This window comes from Lampris incognitus, chromosome 7 (genome assembly GCF_029633865.1).
Source record: "Lampris incognitus isolate fLamInc1 chromosome 7, fLamInc1.hap2, whole genome shotgun sequence".
NCBI lineage: Eukaryota > Metazoa > Chordata > Actinopteri > Lampriformes > Lampridae > Lampris > Lampris incognitus.
In genome coordinates this window covers 19,959,430-19,980,211 of record NC_079217.1, presented here as the reverse complement: position 1 = coordinate 19,980,211, position 20,782 = coordinate 19,959,430, and the positions used below count along the sequence as shown (strand labels likewise).

Genomic DNA, 20,782 nt, shown 5'->3' with positions numbered 1-20,782 from the left:
CTCATAACATACTACTATATTATATACCTTTATGTTACAACCACAACAATAACAGCAGTGATTGTAACCAGTATACAGCAGTTGAATATGTATTTACAATTGTATATTTGTATTGCACAAACATTGTATTGCACAGCTGGTTTATAGCGGAAGTGCACATCGTAGATATGTAGGTGAGACAGACCAGAAGGGGCTGTTTACAAAGTGTCATATTTACATAATAAGTGTCTGTTATTGCACCATGCTGTTAAGTGTTCATGAGAGATGGCTTGTGGGGGGGGGGGCTGTTCCTGCCAGAGGGTAGGGGTTCAAACAGACTGTGACCTGGGTGTGTGTGTGTGTGTGTGTGGGGGGGGTCTGTGCTGATTCTGCCCACCTATTTCCGGGCTCTAGAGGTGTACAGATCCTGCAGGGTGGGCAGGGGAGCGCCAGTGATTTTTTTTCTGCTGTCCCTACTGTTCGCTGCAGTCTGTTCCTATCCTGTTTTGTTGCTGCTCTGAAGCAGACCGTGATGGATGTGCACAGGACAGATTCAATGACTGCGGTGTAGAACTGGCTTATTGTGCATGTTGGCAAGCCAAGAAAACATGGAACATTATTCTTATATACGAGATCATTTTAGTTACATCAAACGCATGGTAAAATATAGACGTGAATTTACAATTTTACTCGTGGAACTTTGCTGTAAGGCTTGTGATATTAATGCAGTTGAATCAGTTGTGGGTGATTATGTAAGCTTTGTGTTTGAGAAGCTACTGTATCGGTGGAACTATCAAAGCGTGGATATGGCGGCAGATAAGAGGGGCACTTGTGCCCTTGACTCAGAAGCAGGAGAATCAAGATAATATTTTTTTAACGCTTGCTTAAGTCTTAACGGCATTTCTTCATCATGTTTTATCAAAAGCGCCATAAAGTCTTTCAATTATTCCTTCATATGTTATGTAGATATAGGATATAGTCTAGCCATTTGTGTTTCTACGTGAAAAACAGCCTTTTATGCTGTTTTGTATTCTGATTGTTGCAGCTTTGCCTTACCGTTCTCTCCAATAAGTAACCCGGCAATATGCAAAATGGGGGATAATGATTGCATAAGCAAATTAATGATTGATTATTATATACAAATTATTTGACAAGCTTGGCCATGATGTGTTGGGCCTCCAGCCAGAATGACAGGTAAACAAGCTGGTAACCTGAGCTGGTAGGGAGAGGCAGCGAGCAGGACTGCTGGGCTGACAGCTTAAAACCAGTCACCTGATCTTACTGTGGAACTCAATCTTACCTCAGGGTGACCCCCACGTTCCCCGCTACCCCTCATCTGTGGCATAGCAAGAGTACATCTACTAACCTTATTGTTTGTTAGGGCAACCTGCTCGTTCCATGCAAGAGGCTGGGAAGGCAATGCCAAGTGGAAAGGAGTGCATCCCAATATGGGGACTATAACTTTTTGTACTTTCACAATGAAACTAATTGTGAAAAATACAGCCCACCTCTTGAGAATTTGATTTTAAAGCCTGAGATGTTGCCCTAAGTCTGAGGCACAAACCTAGGCACAGTTTGTGGGCAGGCTTATGAAGAGAAAAATGTTATGAAATAAATAAATAAAAAGAAAGCCACTTTATTTTTGCTATTGTAAAGGTTAAAATGATTTTTTTCTCTGCATTTAACCCATCCTATTGTATAGGAGCAGTGGGCAGCTGCAGAGCCCGGGGACCAACGCCAGTTCTTCTTTCCATTGCCTTGGTCAAGGACACAGACAGGAGTATTAACCCTAACATGCATGTCTTTTTGATGGTGGAAGGAAACCAGAGCACCCGGAGGAAACCCATGCAGACATGGGGAGAACATGCAAACTCCACACAGAAAGGACCTGGGACGGCTTGGGGTTCGAACCCAGGACCTTCTTGCTGTGAGGCAACAGTGCTAACCACTGGACCATCGTGCTGTCAATATGTTGTTTAGATTAGGCTATCTTCTCTATCGAGACAATTCTTCCCATCGTTGTTCCCAATATAAAGAGCTAAGTGACAGAAGGGAAAGGCAAGTGACTGTCATACACTTATGAGAAGTGTGGAGCTGACTTTATGTGCGGCTCCCGTCAGCCATCGTGTCACATACACACGCTCACCTATGGAGACGAGAGGCACTGTGAGTGGGTAGTAGGATAAAAGGGGCTATATAGGTTACACCAAAAGTTACAAGATAAAGTGAGCAGTGCTGCCCCAGTCAGACTCTCCTGGCAATTTACACAAGAGGGACTGTGTTCGTCAGTGTGATTTGTCTATCGATAACATGCACTTCCAGCTTGAGTACTAACTCCGAAAGGGCATTGGTATTTTATTCCTACATATATAATCTCAACCACCTGCCTCTTTTACTCAGTGTGTGTGTGTGTGTGGGAGGGGGTGAGGGGGGGGGGAATCCAGCAGTTTAATTAACTCGGGATTACCTTAAATCCTCCTTTCCCTACATACCACTGCGGTTAGTAGCGCCCTTTAATAGCCACTGACAAATAACACACTACAACTGCACAAGTAAATAAACACAGACACATGTGCAGACTCTCTCACAGACATTGACTAACACACACACTTGTGGCGTGTGTCTAACTTCCAACTGCTATTTCCTGAAGTTCTGACTCAACCCCTGTCCAAAAAAAGTTGACCTCTGATTGGCCGCTCCTGTCCTAACAGGAAGCAGTGCAAACTCTGTCACCGCCAGCTTTTCCACAACAAACCTCCCTGCTGTTTTGTGTGTGTGTGTGTGTGTGTGTGTGTGTGTGTGTGTGTGTGTGTGTGTGTGTGTGTGTGTGTGTGTGTGTGTGTGTATGTAAGTGTGTCTGAACACAACGTTGTGTCTGACCTTTGCTGAACTCTGTTGAGTAATTCTACCACTGCCCACAAAAATAGCACCCTTTCTTTTAATACAAGCCTGACTTGTCTGCTCCTGATTGGATGAGCCTCTGGTTTGCTGGGCTGACGACATGATGATGAAAACACCATCCAGGCTCTGTCGCCATAGCAATGCTATTTTTTTTCTTTTCAGATAAAGGGAAAGGGGAGGACATTATGACATCACAGCTGCGCAGTTAACAAGTGTGTGTGTATGTGTGTGTGTGTGTGTATGTGTGCTCTCCTGTGAATGCCAGACAGAGAGAGAGGGAGTGTGACGGACTGGCAATGAACAACTAGTGTCAGTTGTGACTTTAGACCATTTGTTTTTCAGTAAAACACCAACCTAGCCTATTCCAAGTCATTTATGTTAGCATAAAAAATACTTAACATATCCTATGTTGGTCTATTGTCTACTTGTTTACGACACTGTGTGTAAAACGCAACCATTAAGTCTACTAACCTTCTCACAAAACTGTTGGAAACAGGATACTGTAATGTTATGATGAAAAGCCTGTATGAATCATTGGCTCACACCCAGCTGTAATATCCCTAATGATGGCTAACCCAGTACGTTTATCTTCTAATATTCTCCGATGTAAGTCAGTTAGCCAAACCGTTACGTTTACTTGTGAGCTGCTTATTTGAATGAAACGTGGTTAAACGTGGATTAAGAAAATTATTTCAGAAAACATGAAAAATAAACATAACTAGACAGTAACAAAACTGTCATGTTTTGTTACTGTCTTTTGTTACTGTCATGTCACTGTCATGACAGACAGACAGACAGACAGACAGACAGACAGACAGACAGACAGACAGACAGACAGACAGACAGATAGATAGATAGATAGATAGATAGATAGATAGATAGATAGATAGATAGATAGATAGATAGATAGATAGATAGAACACAAAACGTTCCACAATCAATCATCTAATCCAACGCCTTGGTGACTCGCCCGATCCCCACCCACGCATTACAGAATTAAGTTGGTTAACGACACTAATTTAAGAAAATGAGCTTACTTAGGTGTTTTCCAAGGGAAAGAAAAACAGAACAGATGGGACTGGTAAACAGAGCAGGCATTTAGTTAGGGTGGGCAACGACGCAGCTCTCTCGCTCTCTTAGGTCCAAGATGGGTTAGCTTAGCTCTTATCCCGGCTCCCTTCCCTCCCTTCCTGGAGCGATCACACCGCTTGCGGTGGCGTTTGGTCCGGCTGGTCTGGCTGGGTGGTCGGAAGATGCTGTAGGCAGTGATCGTCTCAAGGTCCGCTGCACTTAATCCAATCCCCGTGCTTCCTTTTTTGTCTAAATTAAAGTGATTGCATATTTTATCTTTCCAGATTGGGGGCTCCAAACCGTGGTCGGGATACATACCTCCGGTTTTAGGCCATTTTAATCAACTTTTAACCTGACTCATAGCTGGTTATAGTAATCGTTAATGAAAGAACAGCCTTTCAGTGAACAATAATAAAAGAAAACAGAAAAAACCATTGATGTCTGCATTTTTTTTTCATTAATACCCCCCATTTCACATTGCCCCCACGGTAAACCTTTTGTGCAACAAGAAACACTGCAAACTACTTGAAAACATCGACTGTTAAAGGATGGGGTAACACCATTTACTTTCATTTTAGCTCTGCTTGAAATTCTTTGGCTAATTTCCACAAACATCACTATGAGACCATATTTTGGGAAACGACTGTCATACCACGAGTAGTTGATGACTGTGTTATAATAGCACCGCTACTGTGTTGTATTCATTCTCCTTCCCATATTTAGCTACTCTCCTCATACTTAAGTGCGCCTCCTCTCCTGCACTCTGAATGTAAACATGGCCTCGGTCCAAAATCCTGGGCCTTCTCTGTCTCATGGCCCACACTGTCCAGTGGGACAGCAGTTCTTGGAAATGTCTTACTGACCAACTCTTTGGAAAAACACACACACACACACACACACACACACACACACACACACACACACACACACACACACACACAAGCTGTTGGAGGCTTCCTACCAAAAGTCCACAGTACATGAATGGCAGAAATTCCTGTTCCAACACCCTTTTTGTCCTATTAACCTCCTTTGCCGTTTCCCTCTGCACACCTATTTCCGTACTCCTCTCTCTTCATCATATCACCATCCACCACCCTCTCCTCCTACCTACCTCCCTCTAAACTCTTCCCCTCTTTCCCCTTTTCCCCCTAGGGGCGATGAACAGAAAAGTAGATGAATATTGGGGGTGGTGATGTAGCCTAATTAACTACCTCCTTGCCTAGCCTTATGCGCTCATATACATTTGCTAATTACTCTGATTTGTAAGCTTGAAGTTGATCTACTTAACAAGATAACCTAATTTGAAGATGGTTTCATCAAAGTGCAGCTGTAAGCTAGAAAGGTCCAAGGAGGCTTTTTTATGCTATGAATGAATGAATGAGTGAGTGAGTGTGTGTGTGTGTGTGAGTGTGTGTGTGTGTGTGTGTGTGTGTGTGTGTGTGTGTGTGTGCATGCACAGTAAAATATGATAAAGTGAAGAGGATATTAAGAAACCTGAAATGATGAGGGGAGACAAAAGAAGAGGAGAGTATACTGTGGAGAGGGATTAACTGAGAAGAGGAGTCAGGGGAGGGAACATAGTCATTATAGTTTCAGTCCATTCACGTGAGAAGAGCAATACATTCTGCACACAAAAGAAACAGCCCAGAGGAGAGAGGTTACTTACAAGTGTTCTATTCATCTAAGCAAGTAGCAGCTCAGCCAACTAGCTTGCCGCTTTAGAAATCCTACTCCCAGTCTAAAAAGCAGAAGGGGTACTGGCCCCTCCATTAAGAACCTTTCCCAGATCCAGCTTTAACTGGGTCTACATCCCGAGGCCTGAAGTCAGAAACATGGAAAATCACTGGTTGGCCTATACCCAGCCTAGCGGACGTAATATCTGTCTATTCACTGTGCTATATTAATCTAAAGCTCTGAGAGTGCTGGCCTGTGGGGTCGGTGGGGGTCTGAGGAGGTGGGTCACAGTCAAAGGGCCCATCTTGGCTCAGTGGTCTCTGCTAGGAGGTTGAAGGAAATTTAAAAAACAAAACAAAACAAAAAAACACTGAACTTGGCACTTGAAGTCACTGAAAAATTAGCTTAAAATAGCTCACATCTATATAGTCTATGACATCACAAGTTCAAGGTCATATTAAGCATTATCATATTAATATTATTAATATCACATTAAGCATTATGAATGTATGCAGGTTTGCCATTCAACTAGACACCACACTGGGGGATTTTGCAGATGTTCACCAGGGAGGATGGGAAAAAGGACAGGTTAGCCTTCTTAAGACTGTGAAAATGAAATTGGTGAGGGGGGGGATATTTGATTGTTGACATTTACCGTAAACCAACACATACTGATCAGTACTTATGGTTTGACTCTCATCACCCACTGGAGCACAAACTAGGAGTCATCAGGACGCTGTACCACCAAGCTGACAACGTCCCCACTGACACAGTGGCTGGTGAAGGGGAGAAATCCCACATTAAACAGGCCCTGGTTTAAGTGTGGTTACCGTAACTGGGCATCTGTCAAAACCAGGAAGTAACCAAAGCAGCGTGCCAGCCGATCGAAGAGAGAAGGACAACAGCTGCCTAAGTGTAAACCAGTGGTGATTCCGTAGGTAGCGGGAGAGTTGGAATAGTTGAGATGCGTATTTTCCAAACACTGGGTCTCAGTTGCTTTCAAACCCCAGAACACACTCCACCAGAAATTGGTCCATCCCCAAGATCAGGTCCCCGGCACAAACAGAGCAATATAGTGTATACTGTTAAGTACCAGGAGGATTGCCAAACAGACGCTGGCCAAGAGGATGGCACAACACAGAAGAGCTAACATGTCAGGCCAGGACTCCACAGTCTACACCCATCTACAGGCCTGTGGCCAATCTTTCAAGGATGAGGATGTGCACATCCTTGATAGGGAGGAACGCTGGTTTGAACAGGGAGTCAAAGAGGCCATCCATGTGAAGAGGGAACGACCATCCCTGGGGGGGCTAAGAGTACATCTGTCGCCATCTTACAATGCTGTGATTGCAACTATTTTCCAATCCTCTGTGACAAGTACACATGGCCATTGAAACTCTAGTTAATGGTCACAGTAATTTGTATATGAAACTGATCGTTGGTTCGGTAGTTATGCCACTGTATTGTTTATAATGGGTGGGGACACCTGCAGTCGGCTGAGACTGAAGAAGACATTTAGATGGGTGATTAAACGTTTCTCCTAGTAAAATGTGTCCTGAGGAACTGATTCAAGTTTCTGTGACTCACCCACACACTATCTATATCTCTATATATCTCTATACCCATATGTCTATACCTCTCTATCTAGCTCTCAAACTATCTATTTTGTCTAATCATTGTTAAATGTTCATTTATACTGCAGTAGTAGGGCAGTTGTGGACTTTATCTAGGCAGTCAACAGTTTGAGGTATGTGCAAAATAACGACCCATGTCCAAATCCATACATTGTTCCAGAAAGACCTGAATGGGCAGTCTGGTGAGACGATCTGACAGGGAAGCTGATAGCAAGGAAAACAATGGCCGAATGAGCAGAATGTGCTAAAATAGATAAGCTTAAAAATAAGATTTATTTTACTTATTCATGTTACTCAAAGTCAGGGGAGTTAATCTCTTTGATAGACTCAATGAGTGACATGCCGTCAAATGTGTTTTGTTACTTTTTTGGCGAACAGCTTTTTTTTTTGGCATCATATTTAGATTATGCTAGAGATGTTGCTAAGTTATGTTCAGCATAATAAGTAACTAATTGACGTGTCTGTGACTTGTGTCCTGCATTCAGTCCAGTACTGATTGTTGACTTTATTGTAAACTATAGCCTGGAGAATAGCAAGATTACAAATAGTACACCATTTTCAGCATTCTGTGATTTACTGTAAAAGGCCAAGTCCTTCTTCACCTTTTTTTTTATGTGTGTAGGGTTTCCTTTTTTGCAGGCAGGTAGCTGTGGTATGCTGAAGACTAAGCCATCACACTACATGATAGCAGCAACAATGTTCTGCACAGATTGGATTCTATGCACTCAACATAAAACTATCTTTAGAGCTTCGTTATTGCATCAAACCGGATGTTTACATTCAACCAATGGGAGAAAGAAACGATCATTTTGCATCAATGCATTTCACTGTATAAAGCATGCAAACAAGTTCAGAACTGAAAAAAAATGGCAAGTCAAATTTAATTTCCCTTCGACTAAAATCATTTGACCACGTGAGTCAAATGCTTCATAGCTGCCAGGCCGAGGTTCATTGGGCCAATGTAAAGCCTGCCACTAGATGAACTTTGATCCGGTGTTTTGGTCACATGCTTCACATTGTCATCAGTAAGTCAATGCAGCCATTTTTTTTTATTTTCAAAGGAAGCTACTGGGATGTTAATTGTGTGAGCGTATTAGTATAGGCCCAATAAGCTGAAAAATCAGCAAAATATCAACATTGTCAAAATGCCAGAAAATATCTATATTTTTGCAGTATCATCCACTCCTACTTGGTGTGTTTACATCACGTAAAATCTAGGATTCGAAGTAAAAAAAAAAATGACTGTAATGTTTTCCTGTAGTGCTGCATATCAGCCAACACTGGTCAGAAGGTAACAGCCTTGATAACAGACTGCAGCCACAGATGGGCTAGGGTTAGTAATTTTTGGCTGCAGCTTGTAAATTAGTTTACGTTGCAAGCGCTTTCTGCAAGCAGCAAACAGACATTTGCATGTTATACTGTATTCCAAAAACCTAGCTGGCTGCTAAAACTGTAAAGATGTCTTGTAAATTTTGATGGCTCAGTCCCTGTGACCTGCAGACAAAAAGGATTAATTTGATATCCTGAACTTTACAGCCAAGGTGCAGAATACAGGGGGCCCTATGACTGACACCTGAGACCCCTTGACAACCACAAGAGAAAATTTTTGGGGGGTCTCAAAAATTAAGCTAATTATTTTAGTAGAGAGAGTAAAAGAAGTAGACAAGTAGAAGAAGCGAGTGGAAGAGTAGATTTATAATTCAAAGGCATTTTTCATGGAGCTGTTGGCAATCTCCAATCTAAAACATCTCTCATACTCATTGCAGCTTGTAGAAACTAGGTAACTGTTAAATGACAATGTAGTATCTCTGTAATCAGTGTTAAGGTCAGTAGTAGGGTGATTTATGATACAGATCCGCATCACCACAATGTCAACGAAATCCCATTACTGCTCCACTTTAATTTTGGATGCCGTCACTTATTGAAGTGGAAACGCATTAACAAATTGTAGAAGTTTGGTCATCGGCTCTCAAGACACGGAAGCAGAAAACCATTGTGCTTTTGTGGAGTTGATCCTTTCAGCTGAATCTTTGTAGCCAGTCAATAGGCATGGGAACACTGTAATTGTATTTATTAATTTCTTTAACAAAAGTATAATACCCAATTATAACCACATGATGTGATGATTAGAATAAGAATGTTCTAACGATGAAGCAGCAATCATTGGCAACGCTGTCTTCGGGAGGGGGGCGGAGTCGGCTTGTGTTTGTCATGTGAATGCGTCTCTGTGTGTGTCGGAAAAACAGTGGTTCGGCTTGGATTCGCCTTGTCACGAAAGTGGGGAGGCGCTTTCCTTCGAGACTGCCGGCCGGAGAGATGCAGTTGGCGAACGCATGCAATACGAGGGTGGGTGTTTGAATTAAAATAGGGATCAATTGGCCACTAAATTGGGAGAAAAAAGGGAAAAATCAGAAATAAATTAAAAAAAAAAAAAAAAAGAATGTTCTATGACGTTGTCATGAATACTGAGCCACCAATGGGGTTGAAGTGCAGTAAAATCTAGCCAAAGTCTTGGCGTCGGATGGAGGGCGGGCTGTTGGCCAAATGGGACAGCACGACACTACCCGCTGTACAAACTAGTTCTGCAGCAAGTTGTCAGTACACCAGACTCCAAAATTGGAGAATGGGGGAGAGATATGAGAATGACAAGCTCAGAGAAATATTTATCCTTATTAGACCCAAAGTTTCAAACATGTTTAAAGCTGCTATGGACGACAGTGGCTCAGAGGTAAAGCAGGTCGTCTGGAAACCGGGAGGTTGCCGGTTCGATTCTCAGCTCCTCCTTGCAAAAATGTTGCGGTGTCCTTGAGCAAGTCACCTAACTGCTCCTGATGAGCCAGTGTCAACCTTGCATGGTTGACACCCCCATTGGTGCATGAGTGTGGGTGAATGTGAGGCATTAATCGATTGTAAAGCGCTATGTAAATGCAATCCATTTATTTATTCACTACAAGGAGTCATGGATTTCAATTGATTTTGTGCGATAATGTGGAGAAACATGGTAGTATTTCGTGGCAGAACGACTTCATTGTCACAAAGATCTACACATTCACCATCTGGCTGTTTTGAAGAAAAGTGTGAAAGATGTATTGACGTTTGGGGAGAACAGCTGTTTGCAAGAAATACAGGTAATGTATTTCTATGAAATTATTTTTACCTTTATTAGACTAAATAAATAAATAAATGAATCGAAAAATGAATCGAAAAAAGGTCCTCATAGTAGCTTTAAAGCATAAAAATGGAAGCGAAAACTATCTACACATAGCCTACATTGCAAATGTAAAATATTTAAAAAGCATATAAGCATTTTAAATCCCCTTGCTCATTGTGCCAATTTGCATTTTTGTTTGGTACAGAAATCATACACCCCCCACACACATTTTCACCTCTACACAGCCCATTTGGCAGTAGGGTTTTTTAAAATAATCCCACTTTTCTCAGTCTCGCCTGAAGTGAATTCATTTTACCAAACATTGACAAGAGAAGACATACAACTTGTTGGGTTTAAGTCAAGTCAAGTCAATTTTATTTGTATAGCCCAATATCACAAATTACAAATTTGCCTCAGTGGGCTTAACAACAACACAACATCCTGTCCTTAGACCCTTTCATCGGATAAGGAACAACTCCCTAATAAAACCCTTTAACAGGGAGAAAAAATAGGGAGAAAAAATAGGAAGAAACCTCAGGGAGAGCAACAGAGGAGGGCTCTCTCTCCCAAGATGCACAACGTGCAATGGGTGTTGTCAAGCAGCGTCCAGGTGTAAAAGTAGATACAGGCATTTATTTTCTATCTATTTCACAGAACATAGGCTTAAATATCCTCCCTGTCCAATACATACACTTGGTTCCTGGGAGTCCTGTTAGTAGACTGATTGGTTTTGGTTTTTTACAGGGTTTGGGGATCAATTGGAATGTAAACCAAATAACCCCCATGTTTCTGGAGTGGGCTCATAGCAGCTGATCTACAGAATAGGTGCCCGCTGGGTTGATCCTTGAATGCTATGCCAACCAGTATGTTAAAGACTCTTGCCCACTCTCTCTCCTCTACCAATGCGTCTATGGCACGAGAAAAATGAATGCCCCGTTATCAGCGGTGGCATTGCCTAGGTCACCCTGGAAGTGTAGAATGCAGTCTACTGATTGGCTGGCATGCCCGTGTGAGAGAAAGCAAGAGAACAATTTGTTCTGACCCTCTCCCGCCCTCTCTCTCCCGCCCTCTCCCTCTCTCTCTCTCTATCAACAATCTCACATCTCCATCTCTGTAAGAGATAACACTTCTACTACCAACAAAGCCTCTCGAAAATGTGAATATAGGTGACACAATCACTTACATGTAGGTGCCTGCACACATACAAACACACGAAAACAAATGTTTTCACAGACACCAATTGGAAATGAGAGACAATATTTTCATTCATTCCCCTAAAAGTACATAGTTTTAAAATGAGTCAACAGCACTGGCTGTGACAACATCAGATGATGTGAAACCACTGCTCCTCACACATAGAGAAGCACACATACACACACACACACACACACACACACACACACACACACACACACACACACACACACACACACACACACACACACACACACACTCACAAAAGCATAGCCAGATCATCTTACTAGGAAGAATGACCCTTTTTCTGAGTATAATTAATATAACCTATCATTCTTGCGATTGGCCCTTGGGTTGTGTTTCATAAGATCTAAGACTGTGAAAGGATGCATTAATGCAACCAGGTTCTCCCATTGGCTGTACTGAGCTAACATTTAACATTGTTTAGATAACAGATAGCAAGAGGAGGGCGGTAAAAAAAAAAGACTAGCCTCTTATGTAACAGCAACATTCTTCTTTACACTATCTCGAGTCCACTTTCCCATGCATTTCCACTGGGAGAAAAAAAAATTCACACCCTCGATGGTAGAAATGCTGAGCCAGATGGGGACTCTTACCCAACGAGATTGTATTTTATCCTTGCTGAAGCCTGGATCTCTGTGCCTACACAGAATCACCAGAAACTACGGTGGAGTGTGTTACAGGTCTGGAGACTGTGAAAATGACAGAGAAATACGGACGTGTAACTGAAACAAATGGCATATTATGTCATTACTGTTACAGTGTCAGCACTGCAGGATCTACCTTCCTTTACTGCCATTATTTACAACAAAAAAAAGGAGGAAAAAAAATGCGGAGAAGTGGATGAATGCTGCTTTAGAAAACAAGCTTTGACCAAACAGCTGTCAGTGCAAGTGGGCAGCTTGCTTGCTGAGCAAAATCATGCACATGCGTGCAAAGCCACACACACACACATATACACAAACACATACACACATATGCTTGCATACACACACACACACACACACACACACACACACACACACACACACACAGTCTCTTATGCAAATTCGCAATACACACACACACACACACACACACACACACACACACACACACACACACACACACACACACACACACACACAAAACGTGGGTTTTCCTGCCAAAATTACTGTAATCCAGGCAGTAGAAGGCAGAGAGGAAGAGAGTATACGGAGGAGGAGGAGGAAAGTGGCAGGTGGAATGATATTAAAACATACAGCATGTCAGGCTGCCAGGTCTATACAGAACTTAAAAGTGTGTTCTAATGCAATTTCTCATTACATAACAGTAGCCTGCATGCAGCTGCCTCACTCCACTTGGTATCCTGGCAGGATGCACACACACACACACACACACACACACGTCTGTAACAGCACTGTTTTTATCAGAGCTAAATGTCATTGAGATTTCTTTCTCACAAAACATGTAGCCTAGAAATAGGACTTTTCTCATATAGAAAACCCCAAAAAGTTGCATTCACTGTGAAGAACTTATAGACTATTTTCATACAGCAGGCTGCAGACATTTAATGAGCTTTAGTATTTGTTAAAGTAAAGTCTGCTACGCTGAAAAGATGGCTTGAAAAAGTGTCTCCATCACTGACAGCAGCAAAAACACTAACCTGTAGACATTCAAACCAAAGCCACAGCTATATCCGGTTTTTTAAATAGAGCATAGCCTTGAGCAGCCAATGACTTTTCTCATCATAATAACCTGGCTATTTATAGGTGCCCCTACCCCCCCCGAAATTGATTTTGCTCCCAACAGTTTTGACAGTTTGCTTGAAATCGAAAAAGAGGACTCGTAATCTACCAGCCTTAAAAACTCGAGGAGCACCCTTCTCAACGAGCTCCGAGTCTGCTGTTTACAACCAGAGCTGCCGTCACGCTCTCTTAAGACGAAACATCGAGGGGAGACCGCGTGCAGCGGTCACCCAAACAAGACAAGGCGCGAGTCACCCTGTAGCTATGACTACAACGACTTAATCAGATGGCAATAGTCACACTCCTGCAGCCCACCTGTTGTAGCTGATGATACAATAACTCCCACAATGCATCACACGGATTTATATTTGGTAGTCCGCAATCCCCCCAAATTAAGGAAAATTAAAGATTAGATTTCTGTCCTGCCCAATCACACTTTCAACAACAACAACATAGTTTTGTATAGCGCCTTTATTAAAGGCGGATAACGTTTGTTTTCTCATGCTATGTGGACCTTATTGTCTTATTTCCATTTCTGGGGCAAAGTGACTGGCAGGTCGGAAAAAGCCCAGGGCGACGTATACAAACCAAATATTCCAGATGACAAGAGCTACGATAAGAATAAGCTCTCCCGAATGGCTCCCCTATAAATAAAAAGACAGCAGTGGAAAATCGGCTCTTTGTTTATATTTACACACTATATAAGGCAACACATAACACGAGTTGCACGGTAAGAGCAACTGTGAGGGTTTACTGGGAAAGATTAAATCTCGGTTATATAACTTGTGACCTGGCAGTGCAGGCCTGACGCGGCGGCTTAACAAGAGAGCGGCTTACCGCTGGAATGACTCACAACCGCCGCTCGACCGCAACAGCCGACCTCTCGCCAGCCCGTCATATCGACACAGAAAAGTACCTTCAATCCGCATCTAAGCTTAACCCCCCTACATGGAAAAACACGTCAAGGGCATGCTGCTATACCGATAACGCCTAATAAATATACCCCCCCCCCCCATCTCCATCGCTTACCTTGGCTTGGTTTATGAGAAGCCCCACGAAAGTTGAGACCAGCACGGAGCCGGACACGCTGCCTTTCCTGCGCATCTCCTGCTTCAGAAAGGGGAAAGCGGCGGCCGGCGGGTCCTCTGGTACGGTCACCGTGTAAGACTGCCGCATGCTCGGCATACTTGCGGCGGCGGCGGTCGTCGCTGGAGCCCGTTACTGGTGCGAGTGAAGATGGGGGTCGGATTTTTTTTTTTTACTTCTTTCGCTCTCGTGTTACTTTGTTATTGCGAATGAAACAAACGCGAATGAAATACGCAATACTTTCAATCCTTGACCCGATCTGCTCCCCTCGCACTTGTCAGCGCCATTCATTCATTCATCATTCACACTCGCGGTAACCTTAAGTCCCTAATCACAACGAACACGGGGACCTGTGGCTCTCAGGTTCTATTACTCTACCACGGCGCAACAAACGGCTGCTACGGCGCACACACTCAACGACTTGGCTACGACGAAAGACAGAAGATGACTTAGATCATTCGGCGCTTGCCCAGTTTCATCATAGGTCTGGTAAATGCGATGAACGGGTACTGTATTTCCATTCCGTTCGTTGGATGCCGCTTAAGACCCGCCCCTCACAGCGACCACACACACGTCACTCACCGCCCCCCGGTTGGTTTCTACGTCACACGGTGAGAACCGTCCATTCGGTTTCTCCGGGGAATGACGTGAGGACTACTGGCGCATTCCAAGGAGACTGCTATTCTCCACGATGGCCCATGTAGAAAATTAACCTCAATTCCTGAATACAATAAACGTTAATACATCCCACACACAAGTGAGGAATGTTTTGTTTCGTTTTCTACACGGTGCTGGCTAAGAGCAGGACAACACAGTTCTAATCCTTGCCCGCACACTACGCCTCTGGGGAAAATACAGATGTGCTCATATTTGTTGATACCCTTTACAGCTCACTGAAATAATACTTCACTCCTCCTGAGATGTGATGAAATTAAAAGCGATTTTGTCATGTATACTCGCATGCCTGTGGTATGTCAGAGAATAAAGTAAAGAAGCTGTGAAAAGAGACGAATTAGAGATGATAGAATAGATGATGATGATAGAATATCTACAGGTATATTCTAAAATGGCCAGGACACATTAGTTGGTACCCCACAACAAATGTTCGCTGAAATAACTTGGAAATTGACAAAAGTATCTAGCATCCACCATTGTTTATTCCATTTCAAAGAAATCAGATTTTGCTTTTATTTTTTTTTATTCAACATCCACCCATCCATCCATTACAAATGAAAATGGCCTGGACAAAAATGACGGGACCCTTAACCTAACATTTAGTTGCACAAACTTTAGAGGAAATCACTACAGTCAAACGTTTTCTGTAGCTCTCAGTGAGACTTCTGCAGCTTTTAAAACGTATTTTGGCCCAGGTATTTTGGTTTGATGGGTGCCTGCTCCAGACAGCAAGTTTCAGCACTTTTATAGGATTCAGATCAGGACTCATAGAAGGCTACTTCAGAATGGTCCAATGTTGTGTTATTATCCATTCTTGGGTGCTTTTAGCTGTGTGGTTTGGGTCATTGTCCTGTTGGAGGACCCATGACCTGCATCTGAGGCAGAGCTTTCTGACACTGGGCAGTACATTTCGCTCCAGAATGCCTTGATAGTCTTGAGATTTCATTGTGCCCTGCACAGACTCAAGGCACCCTGTACCAGGTACAGCCAAGCAGCCCCAAAACATAACCGAGCCTCCTCCATGTTTCACTGTAGGTATGGTGTTCTTTTCTTTGACAGCTTCATCTTTTTCATCAGCAAACAGAACTGATGTGACTTGCCAAAAAACTCATTTTGACTCATTCGTCCAAAGGACATTCTCCCAGAAGGATTGTCACCTGAATATTAATGGGTCTTAACTGATAATGCAGATGATATAGCTAAATTATGTTATAATTACTATTCTAATCTACACACATCAAAGTTTGATTAAAGTAACTTTACTTTGTTTTGTCAACATCTTGATGAATTTGATCCTAGGGAGTTGTTCCTTATCCGATGCAGGGGGTCTAAGGACAGGATGTTGTGATGCTGTAAAGCCCCTTGAGGCCCATTTGCAATTTGTGATATTGGGCTATACGAATAAAATTGACTTGACTTGTCAATATGCATTTTAGTAAATTCCAGTCTGGCTTTTAATGTTTTTTTCTGTCAAAAGCAGAGTCCTCCTGGGCCTTCTTCTATGGAGCCCACTTTTGCTCAAAACACGACAGATGGTGCGATCAGAAACTGACATACATTCACCTTGGAGTTCAAGAGATTCAAGATTCTTTTTTACGTCTCATTATACAAGTACAAGAGAGTATAATTCTTGTGTTTCAGCTCTTCAGCACTGCAGCAACAATAACAATTTAAAAAAAAGAACAAAACAAAACAAAACAGATACAAGTTCAGCTTGTATCTCTTTGACAGTTCTCCTTAGTTCTTTTCCCACCATTTCCACTATCCTTCTGTTCAATCTGAGGTCGGTTGTCCTCTTGCGGGTGCGCCCAGTGAGGCTGGCTACAGTTCCATGGACCTTAAAACGTCTTAATAATATTTGCAACTGTTGTCACAAGAACATTAACCTGCTTGTAGATGGTCTTGTAGCCTTTACTTTTACCACACTCGTCTATTATTTTCTTTCTGGCCTCCTCAGACAACTCTCTGCTTTGCTTACTCTGGTCCATGTCCAGTGTGGTGCACACAAAGATACCAAAAAGCACAGTGACTACTTTTCTCCATTTAAATAGGCTGAATGACTGATTACAAGATTGGAGACATATGTTACACGAATTTAAGAAACTAATTAGTTTGAAATATCACTATAATTCAAATATTTATCTTTTCTAAGGGGTGCCAACAAATGTGTCCAGGGGTCTCATTTATAAAACAGTGCGTAGGATCCTTACTAAAAGTGTACATGCGCACAAAAGCCGAAAAAGGCATGCACCAAAAACAAAAAAATGGGACTTAAATGTGTGAGAGGCATCATTATACAATCTGGCTTCAGTCACCACCTCACCATGCGTTTATGTACAGGTGCGCACATTCTCCTGTCGAGTTTGTTTTTATAGATCACAAATTTTGCGTGGGAAGTGACGTACGCCTCTTTCAGGAACTGTTTTGTGCATACACAATGGTTATAAATGAGACCCCAGGCCATTTTAGAATATCTTTGTAGAATAAGCAATAATTCATCTGTTTTCACAGCTTCTTTGCTTTATTCTATGACATACCAAAGGCATGCAAGTATACGTATATATATATATATATATATATATATATATATATATATATGTATATATATATATATGTATATATATATCTTTGGCAGTCCATCGAAACGATGATGACTGTGTGACTGTGATACAGTTTAAGCTCGGCAAGCACGCCTGATGGCCCCCAGGCCCGCATTGTGAATTCAGTGCAAGTGCAAAATTGCAAAAATAACCCCAAACAGTTTAAATATTAAAGCATTTCCCCTGAAGCGCAATTTTGAGGTGCCATTAAAAGTTGCTGTGAAGACGCTGGATGTAATGATTTCAACATCTCTAAATTTTTTAATTTCAATTGTTTGAATGTTTACTCAGGGACGCACGCAAACTTACATGTTACATTTTTGCAATATGAGTCTTGGATTATTACAATTTTCACACTTTACTTTAGATAAAAGGACATGGAGCCCTAAAAAAAAAGTAATATCAAACTGCAATATTTATAAAATTGATACCACATAAATGGCATAATTTGCTCATTGACACAATTTTTTCACCCAGATTTATCAAAAAACACAGGCTATGCTATGTGTGCAAAGAACCATATTAAATATATGCAGTCAAATTTCATCAGAGGTGCACATGTTTATTTTTTTCATAAATGTTGCAATACTGAAAAACAACGTATTGCCAAATAAAGGCAAACAGCCACTGTAATAGCTCCTGGACTCCAGAATGGGTGACTATTGAAAATAAATGCCATTAAATGAAATAGCTGACATGCAGCATTCACTGTTGAGAAATGCAGATATTGCTTGTCTGTGAATGTTCTCATTGCTTGTTGACAAGGTTTCCTTATTATCTCCCCTTTGACTTTAAACATATCAGGATTTACAGTGGACACAACCTGGATAACCCATGGCTATTGCAACAGTGCACGTTCTGCCAGGTGACATAAAATCCTAAATTAGATGTACTTAAAAAAAAGCATGATTGAATTATACTTGGCACCAGAGTATGAGTTAATGCGCTGGCGCATACTCCATTTTAGCAGATGAGAATTGCATTTTGACACCCAGATTGTCCATAATACAGCAGCTGTTCACAAAGGGATCACTAAGAAAATAAACTTGGCATGTGAGATTGTCAATAACACAACAAATAGCTCCAAATAATATCTAACGACTAATAAGGGTCTTGATGACAAATTTAAATAAAAATGCACAAGGGTTTTAGAGTTGTTGCTAATTTTCTTCATTTAAAAATCAAGTTATCTATAACCATAAACTCTGATTTTTAAAAATGGCAAAATGACAAAAAGACAATTTAAATCATCACTAGGAACAACAGCCAAAGTTTTTATTAAAATAAATGAGTAATAAAGTCTGTACTGACCACGTCATGCATTATGCATTAGTCTACCTGTTTAACGGAGCATGGCCAATAATGTTTACTACTTTGTATGGGGGGGGGGGTTATCAGAGTGACTGACTGTTCAAACAACAAGGCATCTGTGTGGGGGATATTTCAGTTGAACCAAGTTACAAGTCATAAAGAGCAGCATGTCCCCAGTAGCAATCATATGACCTGGACTCAAGCATGTGTACACAACAAATAGCTGAGGAACACATTCCATCACCAGGCTGTGTGTGTGTGTGTGTGTGTGTGTGTGTGTGTGTGTGTGTGTGTGTGTGTGTGTGTGTGTGTGTGTTTACCTTTTCAATTACTGCTATTCCGGACATGGAAAACTGCAAAGTCAAATGGAGCAAAGACTACATGTTTATGCTCTGATATCTTCAGCAAAAAAGAGCTTAGCAGTAGCATAAAACAAACACAGATCCCTTATACAACACATGGGCCATGTATAAAGATCATGTGTAGGCCTAACTGATGAGCAACATCACGAATCAACTGCCTTTATCTCCTTTATGGAGAATATGGAGACTGATGATGGTTGTGGTTGGGCGGCATGGTGGCGCAGTGGTTAGCGCAGTTGCCTCACAGCAAGAGGGTCCTAGGTTCGAATGCCGGGGTAGTCCAACTTTGGGGGTCATCCCGGGTCATCCTCTGTGTGGAGTTTGCATGTTCTCCCCATGTCTGCGTGGGTTTCCTCCGGGTGCTCCGGTTTCCTCCCACAGTCCAAAGACGTATAGGTCAGGTGAATCGGCTGTACTAAATTGTCCCTAGGTATGAATGTGGGTGTGTGTCGGCCCTGTGTGATGGACTGGTGGCCTGTCCAGGGTGTCTCCCCGCCTCCTGCCCAATGACCGCCGGGATAGGCTCCAGCATCCCCGCGACCCTGAGAGCAGGATAAGCGGTTCAGATAATGAATAGATGGATGATGGCTGTGGTTATCAGCTGATCTGTTAGCAAACAGGTATCTCTTCACCTGGACATTTAAGATCAAACCAAAGAATTACACATTGCTTTGGATGACAACTGAATCAATTCTTCATCGTTCATATGGGTCTTACACCTCTGAAGCCTGCTCCCCTGCAAAGAACAAAACATTCTTCTTCTACCTAAAATATTGGCAGAAATTCACTCAAGATATGAGGGCGAGTTAATGTCTGAACAGAATGAAGTTTTCTGTATAGTCCTTGTAGATTAGGAGTCCAGCAGATACAGGCCAGTCAGCAGTTGGCTGCAAAAAATGTTTCAACACCGTGTTACCTCCAGCTTGGTCGGGCGTTCCTACAGACACAATTGGCCGTGTCTGTGGGTGGGAAGCCAGATGTGGGTATGTGTCCTGGTCGCTGCACTAGCACTTCCTCTGGTTGGTCAGGGCGTCTGCTTGGGGGGAGGGGGGACTGGGGGGAATAGCGTGATCGTCCCACATGCTATGACCCCCCCCAGCGAAACTCCTCACTGTCAGGAGAAAAGAAGCAGCTGGCAACTCCACATGTATCGGAGGAAGCATGTGGTAGTCTGCAGCCCTCCCCAGATCAGCAGAGGGGGTGGAGCAGCGACCGGGATGGCTTGGAAGAGTGGGGAAATTGACCAAGTACAATTCGGAGAAAAAGGGGGAAAAATCCACCAAAAAAAAGTTTCAATAGAGTTCTTAAAAACTCCTTCCATTTAATTAACAAATAAACTTTCTATTTGAAGCATTTGATACACAAAAAAGAAAAAAACAAGTTATACCTTAGAAGC

At 42.3% G+C, this 20,782-nt stretch overlaps 1 protein-coding gene across 4 annotated transcripts in view; it reads right to left on the bottom strand.

The window, feature by feature from the left end:
• usp2a (ubiquitin specific peptidase 2a) overlaps window positions 1-20,782 on the bottom strand; it is an 85,631-nt gene that overhangs the window by 14,636 nt on the left and 50,213 nt on the right. For 2 of the 4 annotated variants that reach the window (XM_056283122.1, XM_056283123.1), the window contains exon 1: window positions 14,382-14,932. The exons of the other annotated variants lie outside the window; for them this stretch is intronic. In XM_056283122.1, the coding sequence (XP_056139097.1) occupies window positions 14,382-14,537 (156 nt within the window). In that variant the 5' untranslated portion in view covers window positions 14,538-14,932. Of the gene's footprint in view, window positions 1-14,381; window positions 14,933-20,782 lie in introns of those variants that run through there. 4 annotated transcript variants of the gene reach the window in all.